The 20398-nt window shown below is 45.7% G+C and overlaps 1 protein-coding gene across 1 annotated transcript; it reads left to right on the top strand.

Moving 5' to 3' along the window:
* Nucleotides 1-3432: 3432 nt before the first annotated feature.
* On the top strand, nucleotides 3433-18821 carry EDEM1 (ER degradation enhancing alpha-mannosidase like protein 1). Its single transcript, XM_064453418.1, has 12 exons — nucleotides 3433-3958; nucleotides 4060-4132; nucleotides 6981-7084; nucleotides 7920-8091; nucleotides 9272-9455; nucleotides 9985-10159; nucleotides 11222-11342; nucleotides 11805-11975; nucleotides 12584-12657; nucleotides 13706-13802; nucleotides 14537-14722; nucleotides 15605-18821. Exons 1-12 carry the CDS (start codon nucleotides 3549-3551, stop codon nucleotides 15692-15694), a joined length of 1857 nt encoding a protein of 618 aa, XP_064309488.1. The 5' UTR covers nucleotides 3433-3548; the 3' UTR covers nucleotides 15695-18821.
* Nucleotides 18822-20398: the final 1577 nt, after the last annotated feature.

Here is a 20398-nt window from a genome sequence, read left to right as displayed (position 1 = left end):
TGGACCGTGAAGAAATGTTTGCATATGCACCCACAGCACTGGGCTGTGTGAAAGTTTTCCTTACTGTTAATGTCTTAGCAAGGTTAGTGTGGATGGTGGTTTCTTTAAGTGCAATTACAGAGCAGCTTAATTCTCATCATTGCCCTGAGTGCAGCTGAGTGTCTTAGCAGTCGCACAGAGGAATTCTGTCCTACCGCTTGGCAACATGAAATACGCACAAATGCGGAGCCGTTTCATGATCTGTGGAACAAATCATCTAGTTTCTTATCGATTTGTGCTTTCTCTGTGCATCTTCATGGAAACAGATTGGAAAGACGGTCCTTTTTGGATGCTGACATATAAAACTGCATAATCTTCACTTTCTGGTAGAAGAAAGGAGGCCAAAGAAAATGCCTTAAACAGTCTCTCTGGTTAAAATAATATAGGAACGTTGTGCAGGGATCTGTAATAACTTGAAGTGTGACTTAGCTGGATTATCAAGCTTTTAACTTTTCTAAGGTTTAATTTTGTAGTTACTGTGGCTGTGCAACGGCATGTCATGATTTGCTTTGTGCGTCTTTACTGAATGTGAAAGAAACGCGCTTCCTCCCGGTAGCATGCCCCAGCGCTGCTCCTCGCTGGCTTGCTCTTGCACTGACCCTGACTAGAGAGCGCCGTGTCACTTCTAAATAGGGGGAGTGTAAATCAGGTCGTTTAAGCTACCTTGTTAAGAGTGGTGTGTTGCTGACTTACGCGAACAGCAAAGCAATCAATTGTGTTAAAGGAGAAGCAGTGCGTGAATGCCTGGGACTGGTATGTGCTTCAGGACTTTTATTCCCAAAACATGAGCACGGAATGACTTGTCTCGCTAAACCATACATCTCCAATGAGTAGTCTGTTGCTTCGGGACTACAGATGCTGAACGTTAAAGCATGCCTTGGTGAAACATCAGGGAATTTCTTTTACATGTCACTTAAATGACAAACACGGAATGGTGGTCAAAGGGGGTATGCACGTACTCTTAAAGGAGAAGTAAAATATTTGGTGTTTTTATTTCCGTCACAGTGGAAGGTGGGTAAGTAGACCTTTGTGCCAGGATTAGTGCCTTTTGATTAAGACATTACAGGTTTTATTCTGTTAAAGGCAACATCTATCATTGTGATCATTTTGAAGTGCTTCAATAAAGTGTTGTTGAAAACCAGTCTTTTGCATGTTCCTCTGTAGTAGTACAGCTGCTTTTATTATTGTTAGAAATATGTAAGATCTCGTTAACAAATTGTGGGAAACAGTTACACTCAAGCTAAACTAAACACATCTATGCTAAAATTTAATTCTTTGGATCATCTGTGAGAGGAGCAAACAGGTTGACTCCCTGAAGCACTTCTCTAACAATGAAGAGGGTGGGTGGCATCGCTTCCATGTAGGCAGATACACTCAAGGAGTCTTTCCTTGCCTAATTAAGAAGCCTCATGTTTTAAACAGTCATAAAATGGTAACCTTAAATATATGAATGAGGCTAATTCTAAACAAATTCTAAATTTCATGCTTTTGTTTTAAAAGAAAAATAAAATAGTTGAGTGCTGTTGCCTGGTTGATGCTTGGTCGGCGCGAGCTGTGCGGTAGGAGCGTTAACTACCTAACCTCGTCTTGGGAGAGTGACCGTAAGCCTTGTGCTCGGTGGGGGACAACCTTCTCGGTAGTTGTTCTGTGAAACTTACAACTTCTGACTACGTCTTTGGTTTAGATGCTGACAGCGTTTTGTTGGTCTCATTTGTGTTTCTCTCAGAAAGGAGCTATCGGGGAGAAGTTCATAAACGATGTTATTCAATAAACACAGCAATTACGTGAGTAGAGAGAGAAGCTGTTGTGCAACATTTAAAGCTAAACTTGATTCTTGCAAGAGTCTGAGTGAAGTGCTGAGTTGCTTCTGTATAATTGTGCTAACTTGGAATGTGGAAAGATACTTCAGTTTATTTGACAATGAGGAGTCTTCCTCATTTATTACAGTCTGAATCGCCGCTGTGGTGTGAATAATATTTCTGGTGCATAAGGGGGGAAAAAAACCCCAAACATTAAAAAGACGCATGAATCCTGCAGATTGAGGAAAGGAGCTGAAAGAGTAACCTCAAGCTGCTATGATTGAACAGGCAAGAGGATTTTTAACGGGGGTTGGCGTATGGAAGGCTTGATGGACCACTGAATTGCAGGGCATTTTGTCGTGGTTTGGGTTGGGTTGGTGGGGCTTTTTAAGATTTATTTGGTCTACTCTTTCTTCTGCAATGAATGAAAAAGAGCAAGATCAGGCTTCTGAAATAGAATAAAACACAGGCTGAAGACAAATCCTGAATGCCTGGTTGCCTATGTATGATAACAGTCTATATTTTTTTTTTTGTGGGGGGATTTTTCATATTATTTCTATCAAATTCTTTGTAAGAAATCATGCACTTTCTTGCTAAAAGGATGCACTGCTAGCAAGAACACCAGTTGCTAAAGCAGTCATGCTTACAACCACAGCGACGTGTGATGCCGTTAAGGTTTCTGGGGTAGCTCAGAGATGTGCGTCTCCTCTTTACCTCCTCCAGCTGTAGTTTCTTTACTGACTTTTCTGCTCTTTTGACTGTCTTTGAGGGGTTTTGTTTTTACCAGCTCTGCTTGACTCTCTTTACACTTTCGTAGAGCCAGTTTGCAAGTGGCATTTGTCAGCTTTTCTATTTATGCTGCTTTCTGAAGCCTCCAGCTGCCTTGGAGCTTGTTCTTTGCCCTCTTCCAGCACCACATCAAAAGCTGGTTCGCGATGCCCTCGGCACTGCTGTGCTCGCACCTGGTGCGTCTTCCATCTTGCTCTTTGAGTGGTTCTGCTGCGGTGTGGAGGGAAGCCCTGCATCCATCTGCCCTGCTGTTGTGGCCCGAAAGTGTGGCACCGCGCTAAGGATTGTGCCCTGGTGAGGGTCTCGAGATGCCATCTGTGGGGTGAGGGGGCTGGGGCCATGCCAGCGGCAGGAGGAATCAGTTGCAAACTTCATTTGAATAGTTGGGGGGTTTTTGTTTGGAAAAACTCCTGTTTATCATAGCTCATCTCATCCCAGAGCATGGTGCGACTGCCCCTGGGCAGCACTGTGCTGGTTCCTCACCTGGTGACGTGTTGGGTGCTAGGCCAGACTTAGTGACCCCGCCTAGGCCTGACCCCGCCTAGGCCTGACCCCGCCTAGGCCTGACCCCGCCTAGGCCTGACCCCGCCTAGGCCTGACCCCGCCTAGGCCTGACCCCGCCTAGGCCTGACCCCGCCTAGGCCTGACCCCGCCACGACAGCCCCGGGCGCCCTCCGCGCCCCGCCCCTGCCCTTCGGAGTTCGGCCCTTGAGTGACGTCGCTGCGCGCCCTATGACTAACCGCTTGGTCTCGCCTCGGCCAATAGGAGCGGGGCGGGGCGGGCCCCGCGGCGGCCGCACCCCGCGTTTCACTTCCGCTGTTAAAGGAGACGCGCCGCGGAGGAGCGCGGCGGGGGCTGTCGAGCGGACGGGAGGGGGTCGGGCGGCCCCTTTAAACTATGCGCGCGGCGCGCGGGCGACCATGCAATGGCGGTCCGTGGTGCTGGGGCTGCTGCTGCTGAGGCTGGGGCTGCAGGCGCTGCTGGCGCTGCTGCCCGCGCTGGCTCCCGGCCTCTGCCTGCGCCGCCGCTTCCCCTTCCCCTTCCCGCCGCCGCCCGCTGCCCTCGGCCCGCCCGGCGCCGCCGCCCGCCCCGGCTCCTCGCACTGGGGCTCGCTGCTGCGGCGGGGCGGTGGGGCGGCGGCGGCGGCGGGGGGCGACGAGTACGAGCGGCGGTATAGCGGGGCCTTCCCGCCGCAGCTGCGGGCCCGGCTGCGGGACGCCGCCCGCGGCATGTTCGTCTTCGGGTACGACAGCTACATGCGGCACGCCTTCCCGCGGGACGAGCTCGACCCCCTCCACTGCAGCGGCCGCGGGCCCGACCGCCACGACCCGTGAGTCACGGGTGGGGTGTGGGTGCGGGGGGTGTGCGGGGGCCGGGCGCGGCGGGGCCTCGCGGCCGGCTCTTCCCTCACGGCCGGCTCTTCCCTCCCAGCTCCAACCTCAACATCAACGACGTCCTGGGAAACTACTCGCTGACGCTGATCGACGCCCTGGATACGCTGGCGGTGAGTCCTGGAGGGGGGGGGAGGGGGTGCTGGGTGGGCACCCCCAAACCTCCCCGCCGTGCTGGCCGCCCCCTCCCCGGGCACGGCCGGCGGTGGTCCTGCGGGGGAGGCTTCGGTCCGTCTGTCCGCCGTCCCGCGCTTCGCTGGGCCGGTAGGCTCCCGACCCGCTGCATCACCCTGTTCTATTTTATTTCCATTAATTTAAATATTACTTTAACCGGGAGGGAAGTTGAGGAGGTGCGTGTTGGCAGCCGGAATGAACAAACTTAATTTTTCAGCTCAAAACTGAAACTTTGAACTGAATAGTTCAAAGGTATGTTATATAGCTGGGATGCCTTGCCAAAGCTTAATTCTGCTAATTAAACTCAAGACGCAGCATCTTACCGGAATGGGGACGTTAAAGTCAGAAAGACTGACTTAGTCGATGAGAGGCTTCGAGAGATGAGAAGTCCCAGATGCTCCTGGACGTGCCTGAGTCTCGCTCTTTTCTGCTAGTCCGGCTGCTGGCAGCGAAACGGGCGCCTTTGCAATTCATTCCCAACCCTGGTGTGGGGAACCAGGAGTCAAGGCTCGCTCTCGGGCACGGAGCTTTGTTAAGAAGGGCTGGGAAGCTGCAGGTCGGGATTATGGGGTGGTTGGATTGAGGCAGGAATGAGCTGCCGCCTCGACAGCAGGCGGCCCGCTGGAACGGACTTTGAAGGAAAGAGTTAAAGGGGAAAATAAGGATGTAGTGTAGTGTTAACTCGTTCAGTGTTCTCTTGAAGATGGGTCATGCTAGGTTCATCTGCCCTGGTACTGAACGACGCTGGTATTGTCCCTTGCTCTGAGGGTGAACTTATAACCGCAGCGGATCTGGTATCTTGAATTGGCTCCATATTTAAGAAGAAAAAAAAGCTATCAGAGCTGAAGAAGAGGGGTACCTAGTAGAGAAGCTTGGTGAGAAGTTGAGGGAAGACGTCAATAGAAGGTTTCAAACAGGAGGGAGTTACCCCACAGTGTTTTCGAAGGACCTGCCATGGGACAGGTGCTGTACAGCCTCAGCGTGATAATGTTTTTAATGCAAGAAGTGCTAATGTTTCATGCAGAGTTGCTGACAGAAACAGAGGTCAATTCTTAACACGAAGAGAAGGTGAGATGCTGTTATTAAAAATTATAACGAAATTCAGCAGTATGAAGTAAAAGGGTCTAATATTCTGTAGGTGAGAACTTATTAAATCCTTCTGAGGAGAAGGTGCTGGGTTACACTAGCTAACAGCTGGATCACGAGCGAGCAGTGTTACACGTGCAGGGAAGGGTAAGGGCCTGTGGGGATGTGTCAGGAGAGATTTCCAGAAGAGATGGGGGAAATTCTGGAGATCTTTCCCACGGCTCAGGTGGGATCTCCTTAGGAATACCCCTATACTCTGGTGGTCAGGAAGGGTGGATTTGAGCTGGAATCTGCAAGGGTTGCTGAGGGACGTCTCAGGAGGAGAGTTCATCTTATTCAAGATGACTGAAAGAGCTCTGATTTTTTTTTGTTTGGCAGAGAGGGCCTGACTGATATCTAAGCCTCTATGGAGAGCAGTGAAAGGAAGGAGGGGAGGAGGCATAAAGCTGCTTCTTGCCTGCTGAAATAGACTGTCATATGCATTTCTGTTAAAATTTGAAGATAATGCGAGAAGCAAATCTGTTCTGTGTTAGTAGTACCAGTGGTGTGGTATCGTGGAGAAAAGCCCCTTTCTTGAACTCCTTGTGCATGTTTAGAAACCCCCTTAGGTTTCACAGTCTCGTTTTTGCAGCTAGGGCATGTTGGGACACACCGATGCACTGGATCCGTGGTGCATTTCTCTCCTCTTGTGCAGAAGGTGGTGTGTTTAAGGACTGTACGTGTGCTTCAGGTTGTAAAATATCTCCTGTTGCTAAGGTGGCATTGCAGCTCTGTCGTGTGGAGGTCTCAGCTGTTGAACCGAACATGGCAGTAACGGACTGAACTGAAAGCAGGAAGTGAGGAAAACGTTGGTTTTATCCGAAACAGCAGTTAGGGATCTGTGCTACGTGGCTGATTGTGTGTTGGCGAAACGGTTGCCTTCCTGTCCTCATTCGCCAGTGGCTCAGTGTCCTACCCATAGCTTTTGGGGCAGTATACAACTTTGTTCTTTTCTCAGATAAAAAACTCCTGGTTCCTAGAGTCTCTTGTGTTTCTGAAGCTTCTGCACGGAGAAAGCCTATTTTGCTCTTCATCTGCTCAGAGCAAGCATGGGAATGCTTTCCCTCTAGGTCTGGGTAACAGAAAGAGCAGGCTGGCTCTTTGATGGTTAAAGAGCTGGGTAGGTTTCCTGTACACCCAGCCTTATCGTGAACTTATGCAAGCGGGAACCTGTGTTTTCCTTTCACATTCCTGCTTCTTTGAAGCTGGGGCTGAATTTACATCTGTCTCTGGATATAGTGGAAACCGATTGCTAAGATAGACCTGTAGAAAACTGGCACGAGGGAACCCCTGGGCATGGCACGCAGTGTGGAGTCAAAACAGTGTGCTAGATCTTACAGAGTTTTTAGACTCCTGTTCTAAGAGATCACTCACAAAGCTGATGTTGGGGATAGAAGAGTACATGAGTGCACAGGTTAGTAAAACAGACAACAATATATCTTTGTGGATTTCCCTGTTTTAACATAACTTTTAAAAGAAGCACGTCTACATGTCAGTAGGATGGGTGACTTTCTGGAGAGTCTTCTTAGCAGAAGCTCCAAGTGCTCTTGTTCTGTATCTAGTTAATGTGACTGTTGGACTAAAATGTGAACTTGCCATTCTCTTCCCCAACCCTCTTCTGAAGCAACAATTAGACAAAACCGCTTTGTTTTTATGTGAAAGGTAATGGGAAACGCCTCAGAATTCCAGAAAGCGGTGAAGTTGGTGATTGACACTGTTTCATTTGATAAAGACTCAACTGTCCAAGTTTTTGAGGCAACAATCAGGTATGTTGCTCTAAGTTTCTGTCTTTAAAACAGTAACAAGGTTAAAGACTTGGTGTGTATATACGGGAGAACCAAAGTAAAATAATTGATAAGGATGTCTTTGGTAGGCTTTATTCCATAATTGTTCCTCGAGTAAGTTGTTTTTTAACCTTTTTTGAAAATATTCCATCCTTTCATAATTAAAACACTTTTAGTGAGTCACATGTGACTTGAAGCAGCGATACAATGGTAGTCCCAGCTGTGTTTGGCTTGCAGACTGCTGCTTTTTCCGTGTTACTCTTGCAGTGGAGAGACAGCTCCGGGTACAACAAACAACCCTGCTGACCGGGTTTTCCCTGTTTTGGTGTTCTTCCATGGACCTTCTGCTTGCTTTCACTTTCGTTTTAGGTGAAAAACAGGCCTGTCTGTCTTCAAGATGAGTTTAAGATACTGTCTGACTTTTAAATGGCTTCATTTCCTGCGTGTCTTAAACAGTGTTTGTTCAGTTGCTGCTTAACTTGGCTAGGCTTTTTCCTGAATACTAAGTTAATACGAGCACCTTAATGCCATTTGCAGGGCCAAGGAGGTCTTCACTCATAAGTAGACTTGGTATGTTGTAAGGAGCTACTGGGTTAGGTAAATTTTGCAGAACCAAATTTTGGGATTGCTGTGGGTGACAAGCAACATGACTTTTAGAGGTTTTCACTGCTGGTGGGGAAGAAAACAGATCTCTTCTGTAGCACCTGCAAGGTGCACAAAGTAATGCTTCTGTTAAACGTGATACTGGTATGGGTTTAGCTGAAGAGCTATGTTCAGATCAGATTCAAACACTGAAGATCTTTCCCTTTTCCCATAGGGTTTTGGGAAGCTTGCTTTCTGCCCACATAATAATTACAGATACCAAACAGCCTTTTGGTGATATGACCATTAAGGATTATGACAATGAGCTGTTGCATATGGCTCACGACCTAGCAGTGAGACTACTTCCAGCCTTTGAGAACACGAAAACTGGAATTCCATACCCTCGGGTAAGTGCGTGCATCAGCACAGTGGGAAATAATCGAAAATGAGTAATTTGCCTGTTCTACAACTCGCATCCTGTGTCCTGTGTGCCTTTATATGTGTGCTTGGGGTATTGAACCTGCTCTAAGTTATGTTAAAATGGCATGGGGGGTAAACCGCGCGAAGTTATGGTGACATGGGTGATGTATAAGTTGCTCCTTATGTTGAGTAAATGTTTTATTTATGCTGTTTTTCCCTCTGTACATACTGTTCCGTACGGGTCAGCAGTCATTTGTTTCTGTGCTGTTTGGCTGGAACGTGCCCTGCCCAGCGCTTTCTTTCTATATATCACACAGCAACAAACAACGTTGTCATTAAGAAGGTTAACAAGAAATACTGTAAAGGCAAATCGCCTAGGAAGGTGCTTTTTTGGTGCCTTGGTACTAAGATAATTGTGATAAAATAAAACTGCCATGCCGTGTCATACCAGGCTTGGAATTTGTAATGTTCTTGAGTGCTGCTCAGTGAGCACTCAAGAATGCTGCGGTATTCTTGAATGCTGCATCCTCTCGTTTTAAGCGGATGCGGTTCACAAGGAGAAGGGTGTCAGTTCTAGTGGAACAATTCTAAAACTGTAAAACTAATCGTCACTTGCCTGACTACTTTTGATTTCTGGGGGCAGGAGCACTGCTTTTTCCTCCAGACCTGTCAGGCTGTAGAAGCATGGCATTTCACTTCTGTTCAGAGGCTGGTAAAGCAGCTGAGGGTGGTGTGACTTCCCTTCAGCATTTCGTTCTGTGGGGAAGTTGAGGAGCATTCACTGAGGAAACTCCGAGTTTCAAGAGCACTGAATGAGGGGGCGCAGTACTTGCATCGCCCTTGGAAGAGCCTGAATGTTTAGTAGAAATGATGAAAAAGTAGGCTGAAATTTGGAAGGACTAGCAAGTATAAGAGTAACAAAATTAGGGTTGCCCACCTTGAGCATGATGTTTTAAAGTTAGAAGATGAATTTCAGGAATTCTTCAGGAAAGCTTTTCGACCAAGCAGTGATATGTCGGCTTTTTAACTGTATAAACATTGCACGCCACATATTGCAAAAACTAATAAAAAGGCTTCATAACAAACACACGAGTGCAGATGAGAGCACAGCTGTGTGAGGTGCAGCCTGCCTTCTTGCTGATAGCGCACTCTCTACCTGCTTCACAGGTCAATCTGAAGAAGGGGGTACCTCCAGACAGCAATAACGAGACTTGTACTGCAGGAGCAGGTTCTTTGCTGGTGGAGTTTGGTATCCTTAGCCGGCTTCTTGGCGATTCCACGTTTGAATGGGTGGCCAGGAGAGCTGTCAAAGCACTCTGGAGTCTCAGGAGCAATAACACTGGACTGCTAGGTAAAGTTCTCTGAGGTGATTCTATGTTGACTGGCTCCATGTTTTAACCTACCTCAGTCTCCTGTGGCAGAATGCCGTCATGCTACAGGTGTCTTTCACGTATCGTAAACTTTGTTGATCTGCTTCCTCTGTAGCTGTTGAGTCACGTCCTTCTCGTGTACTCGTCATTTGGGTTGACCAAATGGCGCTTTGTGATTTCTTAAGGAAAATGGAGTATCTGAATGAGTTCTTAGGACATGGGTTGTCCAAAGACAAATTTTTCATGAAACTGGGAAATGAAACTGAAGTTCTTGCATTTGTTTCCCCGTTAATATAATTTAGGACGGCAGATGAATACGAGTACCTAAAACAACTGCATGTGTGTGTCAGTACCTTGGATGAATGCACTGTACCACTTTGTTTTGATAGTAATCTTTGATCGTTGATTCTTAAGATTTTTTAAGATGTAATATTTCTAAGTTCTGGTTCTTGATTATTTTTCTCTGATGTACTTGGCAACTTTAGACTAACATTTTGTCTGTTCTGAAAGGAAATGTTGTAAATATTCAAACTGGTCATTGGGTTGGAAAGCAAAGTGGATTGGGAGCAGGGTCGGATTCATTCTACGAATACCTTCTGAAGTCTTACATCCTCTTTGGAGAAAAGGAAGACTTGGAGATGTTCAATGATGCTTATCGGAACATTCAGAACCACTTAAGAAGAGGGTATGTTATTTCATATAAGTTTCTTAAGCAATGAGTGCTCCAGCAAGACAGGAGTGTTTTGCGTCATGCTCTAAAAAATCTGTGTTCTCTTTTGTTCTTCAAAAAGCAAAGTCTTATTTCCGTGGTAGTCGCTGTGGAATTAAATTTTAATGTTCCCTTCACTCCTTAGTCAACCGATTCGTATAGCATTATCAGTGCAAAGAGGCTAAACTGGTTACCGTCCAAGTTACTGCATGTTAGGCTGAGAGCAGGCTGCAGCACTGCAAAGGAAATGTATTAAATTGGCTGGTTTAGTACTTCTTACGGCCTGGTCTTACCTAGTGTGACTTTTTGGTAGAGATTCTGCTGGCATAAATTTAGGATATAGAATTGTAGAATCATTAAGGTTGGAAAAGACCTCTCGGATCATCAAGTCCAACCGCCAGCCCAACACCCCCAGGCCTCCTAAACCGTGCCCTGAAGTGCAGTGTCTACAGGGTTTTCGAACCCCCCCAGGGACGGTGACTCCCCCACCTCTCTGGGCAGCCTGTGCCAGGGCCTGACCGCTCTGGCAGGGAAGGCATTTTCCCTCACACCCAACCTAAACCTCCCCTGACGCAGCTTGAGGCCGTTCCCTCTCACCTGTCACTGGTGACTTGGGAGCAGAGACCGACCCCCCCCTCACTCCAGCCCCTCTCAGGCAGCTGCAGAGAGCGAGAAGGGCTCCCCTCAGCCTCCCCTTCTCCAGGCTAAACCCCCCCAGCCCCCTCAGCCGCCCCCCAGCACACTTGTGCTCCAGACCCTGCCCCAGCCCCGCTGCCCTTCTCTGGACACGCTCCAGCCCCTCAAGGCCCTTCTTGTTCCTAGGGGCCCAAAACTGAACTCAGTATGATGTACATACCTTTATGAACCAGTTTTTCTGAAAGCGTGACTGATATTTTGGGTCTTTTCAAAATGGCTTTGAGCCTCCCATGACAGATCTGTGGCTCATTCTCTTTGCTGGTGGCAGTGCTGTGAAATGAAACATGCATTGTGTGCTTTGCAAATAACGAATATTTACATATGCTTATTGTTACTTGGCAGTCGAGAAGCCTGCAATGAAGGTGAAGGTGACCCTCCTTTGTATGTTAATGTAAACATGTTCACGGGACAGCTGATGAACACCTGGATTGACTCTTTGCAAGCCTTTTTTCCCGGACTGCAGGTAAACTTTTATTCTGTTAAAGACCAAACGACACAGGGGGGTGTCGGAAAGGCTCATTCTAATCTTAGGCTCTGAATGAGTCTAAGCATCAATTCTGAGATGAGCTTCAACCTGTGGGTTTGCATCTGGCCCTTCTGATAAGAGTCTAAAGGCAGTTCAGCTTCTGCATCAGCATAACAATACTGGAAGGCCTGGGCCTACACTGCTAGATTTGAGATACTTTTCACTTTTCTCATTTAAGCTCAGCATTTGTATACCATGCTGTGAAGCCGAGTGCGATAAAGCTTTTAGCGCGAAGGAATTAATTGATTAGCGCTTTGTTTGGTGGGTTGTGGGGGTTTTTTTTGGTCTGCCCTTATGAGGGGAGTATTTCATTATATGACATGTTCTTATACAGAGCGGAAAGCAATTTGCTGGCTTGCAGTATTAAGCATGCATGTTTATGGCTGCTGTTGTGCCTAGGTATTGATAGGAGATGTGGAAGATGCTATTTGTCTCCATGCTTTTTACTACGCCATATGGAAACGATACGGAGCTCTCCCAGAAAGATACAACTGGCAATTGCAAGCACCGGATGTTCCTTTTTATCCCCTGAGGCCGGAGTTAGTGGAATCTACGTATCTTCTTTATCAGGTACTTGACTTTTTGGAGCTTACAGCTCGTGTTTTGGCAAAAATGGTTTTGTTCAGAAAGTCATATTTTCTACCCCTAGCCTCTGGCCTGCTAACATTTGGTGCCTCAGGATCTGCCTGTTCTTACACGGAGGTCTCTGTTCAGGCCCTAGATTGTTATGCCATGTAGTTGCTATGTTGTTTGCTTTAAAAATAGCCTTTTTTATAAGACAGGCAAAAATGAGACTGAACAACCTTTTCAAAAAATAGCTGGCAGATTTTTACAAGGTAGAGACTTGTGACTTCTTAATAGAAATTGTTAAAGTAAATGTAATAGCTTTCCTTGCTGTATGGTCTCGGTGCAGTCTACAACTGGCAGAAGATACAGTAAACTAAAATAACTTTCTGGCTGGAAGAAAGCTATCAGAGAGTTTGAATTTACTACAAGTTTTATGAGGATTTGCACTAAAGCAAATGTGAGAAGCTTGCATAGAGTAATCGAAGTCATGCTCCTTTAAAGATAAGTTTACTGTAATACATGAGAATCTGATACTACTAGGCCTTTGATGCGATATTTTTACAAGATTTTGAAATTGCTGACTCTAACTTGTGTTTGTCTTCCTTATTTAGGCTACAAAGAACCCATTTTACCTTCATGTGGGAATGGATATTCTGCAGAGTTTGGAAAATTATACAAAAGCAAAGTCAGTCTTCAATGTTTGTCTTCTCTCACTGCTACATATGTATATGTTATTATGTAAATATTATATAGAATCCAATCTGCCAACCGTAGGTAAACCAGAAAACCCAACCCTCCATGAAAGCCACAAGCAATGATTTATTTATTGAGCAATTATTTCTTTCTCATCTGAAAATGAAATTACAGTCCAGTGATGACTTTACACCTTCAGAATTTTATAACTACCTTTCAAAATGCATTGTTGATGGTCAGTTGCTAAAAACTGGTAAATTAGTAGTTGGATGTTTTTTTCCTGTGGATCCTGCAAGAATATTTCTAACCTTGTGTGCCCCTGGTGTTTAACTAAACTGGAGGGATGGCCTTTAAAAGGCTTAAAATATGGCAATGTTTTTGGGGCTTCCCCAAATGAAGCTTAAGTCAGCTTTCGGCTCAGGACAGTAACAGTGAATCCTGACTGTAATACTGAGTATATGAACTTCTTGCAGGAGTCAGAGGGAGGATGGCGAATTTTTATTCAACTATTGGTATTTACGGATTCTGTAGACGAGTCCCTACTAACCATAGGACAGCATAAACCAGTGCCGTTCTGCAGTTCAGTGGGATTCAGATGCCGTGTAAGGGGTTGGCTGAAAGAGTTACAAGCGCACTGTGAGAGAGCTGCAGCTTTGTCACCTGTTAAGTGTTGGTGGGAGGGAAGAGTAGGTAGCTCAGGAAGAAACCTTTGCATGAGACCAGGCTTCCAGGCCTGGGTTTCACGTGCGCTCAGCATGGGGAAATCACCTGTTATGTGCGGGGGCCACGAGAGTATCTTGCTTCTTTGAGACCCTTAATGAATCTGCACGATGGGATAGATGAGACAGAGGGTCGATGATGATGGTCTCTTCGGAATACCAGAAACCAATAATCAGTGCTTGCTTGTAAAAGAGACTTGTTTCATTTTAACTTCACCCTTAGTGACAATTGGGAGTGGTCTGAAGTCAAGGAATATCTAGGGAGCGTGTCGAGATCAGAACACGTGGGACCTAAACCCAAACTAATCTTAAATCTTGCAGGTGTGGCTATGCCACCTTACACCACGTTGTGGAGAAGACAAAGGAAGATCGAATGGAGAGCTTTTTTCTCAGTGAAACATGTAAATATTTGTACCTGGTATGTATGTGTTCTTCATTTCAAAGATACTCCCTTATGTGATGTGCACAAACATGACACAGCGAGGAGGCAGGACGTTGTTAATTAGAAACTGTGCTGCGCTCTGGAGGGGAGAGGGGTTTAGGTATCACAGAGAATGTGCTGCTGCTCTTTCTTTGACCCTACCCTCACCTTGGAGGTTTGGGCAGCTGCTGGCTGGAGAGCTGGCAGTTCTTGTTGGGGAGGAGCTGGAAAAGAGAGGAGGCCAGACTGAAGGAAGCTACTGCTCAGCTCTGAGCTAAATTACTGCCTGTAGCCATTTTGCCTGCCTTGCAGCAGCCTCCGATTTCTCCCCATCAGGCTTTGGCAGTCACAGGGGAAAGCATTTGAGCCAACACTGCTTAAGCTGCTGTTCTCAATCTCCTTTAGTGCAGAAAAACAAATAAATCTGCGACTGAATGGAAACAGTGGATGCCAGCCTCGAAATGCCTGCATAGTGCAGCTTAGAAAAATAAGGGCAGTTTAAGTTGTGTGAGAGGTTTTTCTTTTGCTCTGCCCTTTTAACTGTTAAAATAAATCCCTTGCATTAGAACTATTTATTTCCATTTGCTCTAACGATAGTTACCCATTTAGCACTAAAAGGTACGCTTTTTGTGTGATCCTTCAAATGCGTGGGCACGTGCTTTTGAACTTGTTGATGGGGCATGAAGGATGTTGTGCACGTGCTATAGCTGTCTCTCCCATCTCTTGTTCAGTTGTTTGATGAAGAGAATCCGCTGCATAAATCTGGAAATAAGTATATGTTTACTACTGAGGGACATATAGTGTCTGTGGATGAACGTTTTCGTAACTCACTGTGGCAAGACATCCTCCCTGGAGAAGAGGACGGCGCAGGAAAAATGAAACCTAACGACTTGAAGGCAGTCAACTTCAGTTCTAATGTAAGGGATGCACAGAGTGTTCCTGGTTGCGGTGCTGGAGAAGGGGTCTATGTTGAACTGGGTCAGGCAGTAGAAAAAGAGCCATTTGGAAGTGTTACTTTAGGGCTCTGCGGTGTTTCCTTTATAAATGTCAAATATGTGAGAAGCTCTGTGTGAAAAACACTTTCAGCAGTGGGGGTCATGGATTAGGGTCGTGTAAGAGTGGTTATGTTGAAGGTGAAACCTGTCCCCTTTTAAGTATTCTGCAGTAATTATTTCATTCTTTGTTAACTTATTTCCAACTATTTTTCCCCTTCCCCTTTTCTTTGCCCTTAAAATCTTCCTGTGTTGCTGTAATGGGGAAAGAGAAAAGCAGAGGGTCATTTCTACAGAGCTTTTTTCCCTCAGAACGGTTGTGAGGCGTGTAAAGGTGACCTTTCTTAGCAAGGCATCAGCTGAGTACAGAGCTATGGGTCTAGTGCCTATCGCCAACCAAGGCAGATATGTTTTTAATACGGAACAATTTTTTTAAAATCTCTGCTAGCAGGTTCTAGCATGGTTCTTTTCCTCCTCCTGCAGAAAAAGAGCATTACTTTAAAAAACATTCGCAGTTGTCATAGCGAAGGAAGTCTCAGTTGAATAACAAGCTGCAGTAGTTTGGCGTGTGTTTGGAAGCTCGCAGCCTGCACCAAGGAAACACTTGCTGTTCATTTATGTGCTTTGTGCTCCAAGTTTGCAAAAAGCGAGGGAGAGCCGGGACCAAAAGTGCTCTTGGGTACAGTTTTCTGTACTGGGAGGAAATCTATGGTTACTAATGCTGAAACGCCTGTGAGATTACAGGGGGTGTGGGTTTGCCTGTTTTTGGTATTTGAGTTCTTAAAAATATTCTCATTTTGTTGACAGTGTAACAGAGTTCCTGACGAGAGGAGGTACTTACTGCCGTTGAAGAGTAACTACATGAGACAGATTGATCGAATGGTGGGCTTGATCTGAACGGTTCTTCAGAGTAACTTTTATCATATGTCAGGAGGAGCATGGGATTTGGCTGTAGACGTTCCTCTCCTCTTCAGCTACACACCTGCATATGCTGAGTCACTTGGGTATCCCCCATGCTTGTTAGTTTTCAATTATGGACACGAAGGGAGATTGAGTTCTCTTAAGAGTTCCCTCTTCTGAACTGTGGTAACTCCATGTGCCACCTGAATAGAGATTTCTTTTAAGACTTCCTATGAAAAATGTTGTTGCAAATGAAGGCTGGCTATACTTTAGAAGAAAAAAAAGAAAATTGGCATGTGCCACTTAGCTACCTCTTTGTAGGTGCATTACAAATGTCCCTTTAGAAAAGGGTCTAGTATTTAATTTGACATGATCTTGGGATTGGGGAAGGAATGGGAAAGTGCAATTTCTTACACCAAGTTTAGCCATTGGATTATTCCGACTAGCAATACACAACCTTAAGTACTACTCAGGTAGGAACCCACTGGTAATGGGTTTTGCTGAAACAAAACCGCTGCATTTAGAATAGTACCTTGAAAAGATAACTCCTGATCCTATGAGAAGCTAGCCGTGTAGTCACGATGTCCCTCATATACACAGTTGTGTAGAACTGCACGGTCGCAAGAGCCTGCAGAACCCAGTAATAAAACAAATCGGGTGTCTTATTTTGTAAGGGAATGGGGAGGGGGGAAGGGGAAATTGCAAAGGCACTCAGCTCTCTGAGCAGCTAACTTTGTATAGCTTAGCTGAGCAGAAGTTGCAAAAGTTTCATTGTTTGCCACGTATCTAGTGCCTTTTCAGGAGAGATGCTGCTAAGAACTGGTATAACAGTACATGAAGAACAAACTATCTCACATTCCTGACAGCAATAATATGTTAGTGCCTTAAGTTTTCTTCACTAGTAGGAAAAACTGAGCTTGCTTGGGAAGGTGGATAAAGTATTTCTGAGTAGCTGGTAACAAAATACAGTGGATCCCAAAGTAACTTAAAAAGTAAGTTACAAATGAGATGACTTCTCCTTTTTTCTTTTTTTTTTTTTTTTTTTAAGATACTGGAAGAATATCAGCTGCTGTGCTCATCCCAAAGAATACTTGTGGGCTGGATTAATTCCCAGTGTCACCTTAGTTCATAACGGGGCTGCCTCTGCATCGCCCTGGGATGCAGGCAGTCAGAGGTCTGAGCCTGCAGTGTGCTAACTTCCCTCTGCCACAAGACAGTCACGGCTGCAGCAGCTGTCGATGCTGGCTGTGGTGCTGTGCTGCACCTGTAAACCGTGCCTTTTGCTTCTGGTGAGGGGTGGTGAAAAAATGCCGTTGCTTCTTCCACCGTCTTGAAATACAGCTCAGATACGCTTTTGAGAAGAAAGCAGTTAAATTCAAGCAGGGCTGTTGAGGGATGAAAACAAACTGAGGCCAAAACAACTTTATAGCAGTTGTTTTTTTTTCAGTGGTGCCCCATTGCTTACATGCTTTTTACTTTTGACTACAGCTGAAGTAGCTGAGTGTTACCGTTGGGTTAATTATTTTTAAATTAAGGCTTAAATATAAGGGCAAACTTGATCTGCTGTATTTTCACCTTCTTATAACAACATCAGTTTTCATAAACCGCATGTTGCAGCTCAAAACATTTCTAATAAATATGAAGTTAGTGCTGAAGAGGTTATTGTTTGAATCTTTTAGTATACAGACGCATCTCAGGGACTCCGTTGCGGAACCTTCTGTTCCGTGATAGTTGGATCGTGTATTCAGGCAAAAAAAAAAATCATGTTTTCTTAGTCATGTGTGTATTTTAAGGGGAGGAGGGTTGGAGTGGGGAGAGGGAAACACGCTAAGATTTCCCAAAGCATTGCAATAGGATCGGTTGCCTTGATACTTGAGGCAGCTGGCAATTCCAGCCCCTGTAGAATTGGCTTTGCAAACCTATTACTGGAATATCTTAGTGGCCTATTTCAAAGCAAAACATAAATTCAAGGTGTTATGATCCAAAGAGGTATTGGGAGAGGTTGAAGGTATAGCTTCTTAACCAACCAGTAAACGTTGCCTGGCACGCAGGTACGCTTCAGGTTGTACGCATGCGAAGAAGTGCAGGAGGGTGCGTAGAGGGAGTGCAGAAAGCAAAAATGTCTGGGCTTTCTGAAGACGATTCTGAGACGATTGAAAGATCTAATTGTAGCTCTGAAATGAGAAGGGCTTGGTGGTGCGGGAGCCAAGCGCAGCATGCCACAACTGGCCGTTTAAAGTCCCGGCGTGGTGGGTGCCAGGACCGGCATTGCCCTGGGTGTGTTGGTGGCTGCTCCTGGTAGTGACTTTTCCCTGCCTCGCAGTTTAGCTCTCTGAATGTGCATTATGTACCTTGCAATCGCCTCTCAGTGTTTTGTGCCTTCTGAAGCACCGGAACCCTGGGAAGGGCTCCAGCCAAGCGTTACGCACAGAAATCTGTTTCAGAGTTTTCCTCGGAGAATTACACGACTACAGTGAAGTTGCACAACTGTTCTGCCACTGTGCTTTTCCCTCTTGTACGTGGCCAGAAACAGTGAGGGGTAGCTGTAGGATGGGAACAGGATGGGCAGGTATTGCAGCCTGTCAGCCCTCAGTGACTTGGACCGTTGGTTACAGTGCCAAATAGTCTATGGTCAGCTTCTTCTTAGAAACAGCATTGAAATTTGTGTTGCCAAGGTGATCTGACAGTCATCTTTCCTTAGGAACGGGGTTTGTCTACAAGGAGACTGGTGCTGACTATGTGGTAAAAGGCTTTGTATTCTTTAAGGGGCCGATTTTTCTCTGTTTTAAAACTGCTTTGATACATTTTCACTCTGTAATGGCAGGGCACGTGTTATGCACTAGAATTAAAACTTCTGTATCAGTCAATGATATCAAAATGAAATTGATAACACTGCTGGAATAACTTGCTGAAACAGACTTTTGTATTTCTTGGTATAATGTGCAATATAGATTTTTCCTAATTAAAACTGCAATGTATGCTTAATTGTTGTTTTTCCATGAAGTATTTAATTGGGGATGGGAAATTTTTAAGAGGACCAAATGCTCTTTCATGAAATGTCCTAAGTTTTCAAAACTGAGCTTAAATTTTACAAATCTGCATTAAAAAACGGTGTTTTCGACCACTTTTATGTGTGTTTTTCTTGTAAGGCCATCACGAAGCTTGCAGGTGATCTCCCAACACACAGGGAGAAGATTCATTTGAGTGTGTCTACCCGGTCTTTGCCATTCACCAGACAGGAGAGCTTCAGCAGTTCAGGGTGACCTGGGAGTAGGGGTGAGTAAAGGAAAAACATTCCTGAATCTGTGTTTAAGCAGATTTGTGGCTCTCGTTCAACTTCTCCGTGACTTGGCCCATTTGAAGAGCTCAAGGCGTCTAGCTTAAGTACCAAAAGTCGCCCATCAGGTCTCTGGTTCTGTTGTAGGTGTCTGTGGCAGTCTTGTGTGTGGAGAATGTGAGTCTCTGACTGTGTGCCCCTAGGAGGAGGAATTCACTTTTTTTTGTGAGCCAGCCTTAGTCACGAACTGCCGCTGCTACGAGCGTTGCTGTCCCTTGCGGCAAATGCCATGTTGCTTCACTTTATCTTAGAGGTTGGGCGTAGTGCTGGGTATTCTGGGGAGGAACAAAAAGACTGCCTCAACCAGAACTTAACGGTTCTTTGTCTCCAAGGATAACTTGGCTCCGTCTTTGCCTTAGGCCTGGTTAGCTCTGGAATGCATAATTGAGGTGTGGAGGAAATAGCTTTCTTTTTCCCTGGGGGAAATGAGACTTCTCAACCATATCCTCGCAACAGCACACAAAGTCAGTTCATGGTTTGGAGAAGGGATTGCTCTCTGGTCAGGGCTTTCTTGCCAGCTTCATCTGCCTTGGTTACTAGACGTGAGATGCCTTCTTATGTGTGCTGGATTTTCACCTAATAGAACAAGGGATGGCTGCTTACTGCAAGAAAGTAAAAAAAACTACCCCACCCCCCCAAAAAAAAAAGCTTCTTTCCTCTCCCCCGTCCCCCTTTCATCTCCTCTGCGTAACGACCCGAGGGGCAGCCTGCGCTGAAAGCAGTGATCTGATGTGGAATGAAGAAATGAAGCGTGGTGGCATCAAGCTGTCGGTCTCGTGAGCAGGTGTCTGAGCCTGGGTAAGTACTGACCCGCTTGCTGCTGTTCCCGAACACCGCTTTCTCCAGGTTGGTCCGCGAAGAACCTGGTGCAGGGGGGGGATTCTGCACTGAGAACCTTGCTGGGCTCTTCCCAGTCTATGGATGACTGTACCCTGGGACATAGCCCTTGCTGTGTTCAGAAACAGAGGAATGTGGAAACAAGCCACTGGACCATCACTTTGATTTATTTTTTTCTCTCTATTTTTTTTTTTCTTTTCCTCCTGGAATTTTTTTCTCTTTGACATTCTCTCCTCTGCTGTTTTCTGGTTTGTAGTCCTGATTCAAAGGCCGTTGAAGCTGACAGGCCGCTTTCTGTTGTCCGTCTTGATCAAACTCCAAGTTACAAGGAAATGTCTATTGAACGTGAGTGACTGGATTTTTGTCATGTTTTTAAAGTTCCTCTGAATTCTTGGATGATGAGATTTCTGCCCATCTAATGCTACTTTTGCTGGATTCAGACTTCTAAGTCTCGAATCTGAAGTAAGCATAGGTGGGCTGAAATCCCGATTTTGGGGGAAAGAACCAGAGCTGTAATGTTTTCACTG

This window comes from Phalacrocorax carbo, chromosome 6 (genome assembly GCF_963921805.1).
Source record: "Phalacrocorax carbo chromosome 6, bPhaCar2.1, whole genome shotgun sequence".
NCBI classification, from domain to species: Eukaryota; Metazoa; Chordata; class Aves; order Suliformes; family Phalacrocoracidae; genus Phalacrocorax; species Phalacrocorax carbo.
Note: the sequence above shows the minus strand (reverse complement) of the source record. Positions and strands in the feature narration are given on the sequence as shown.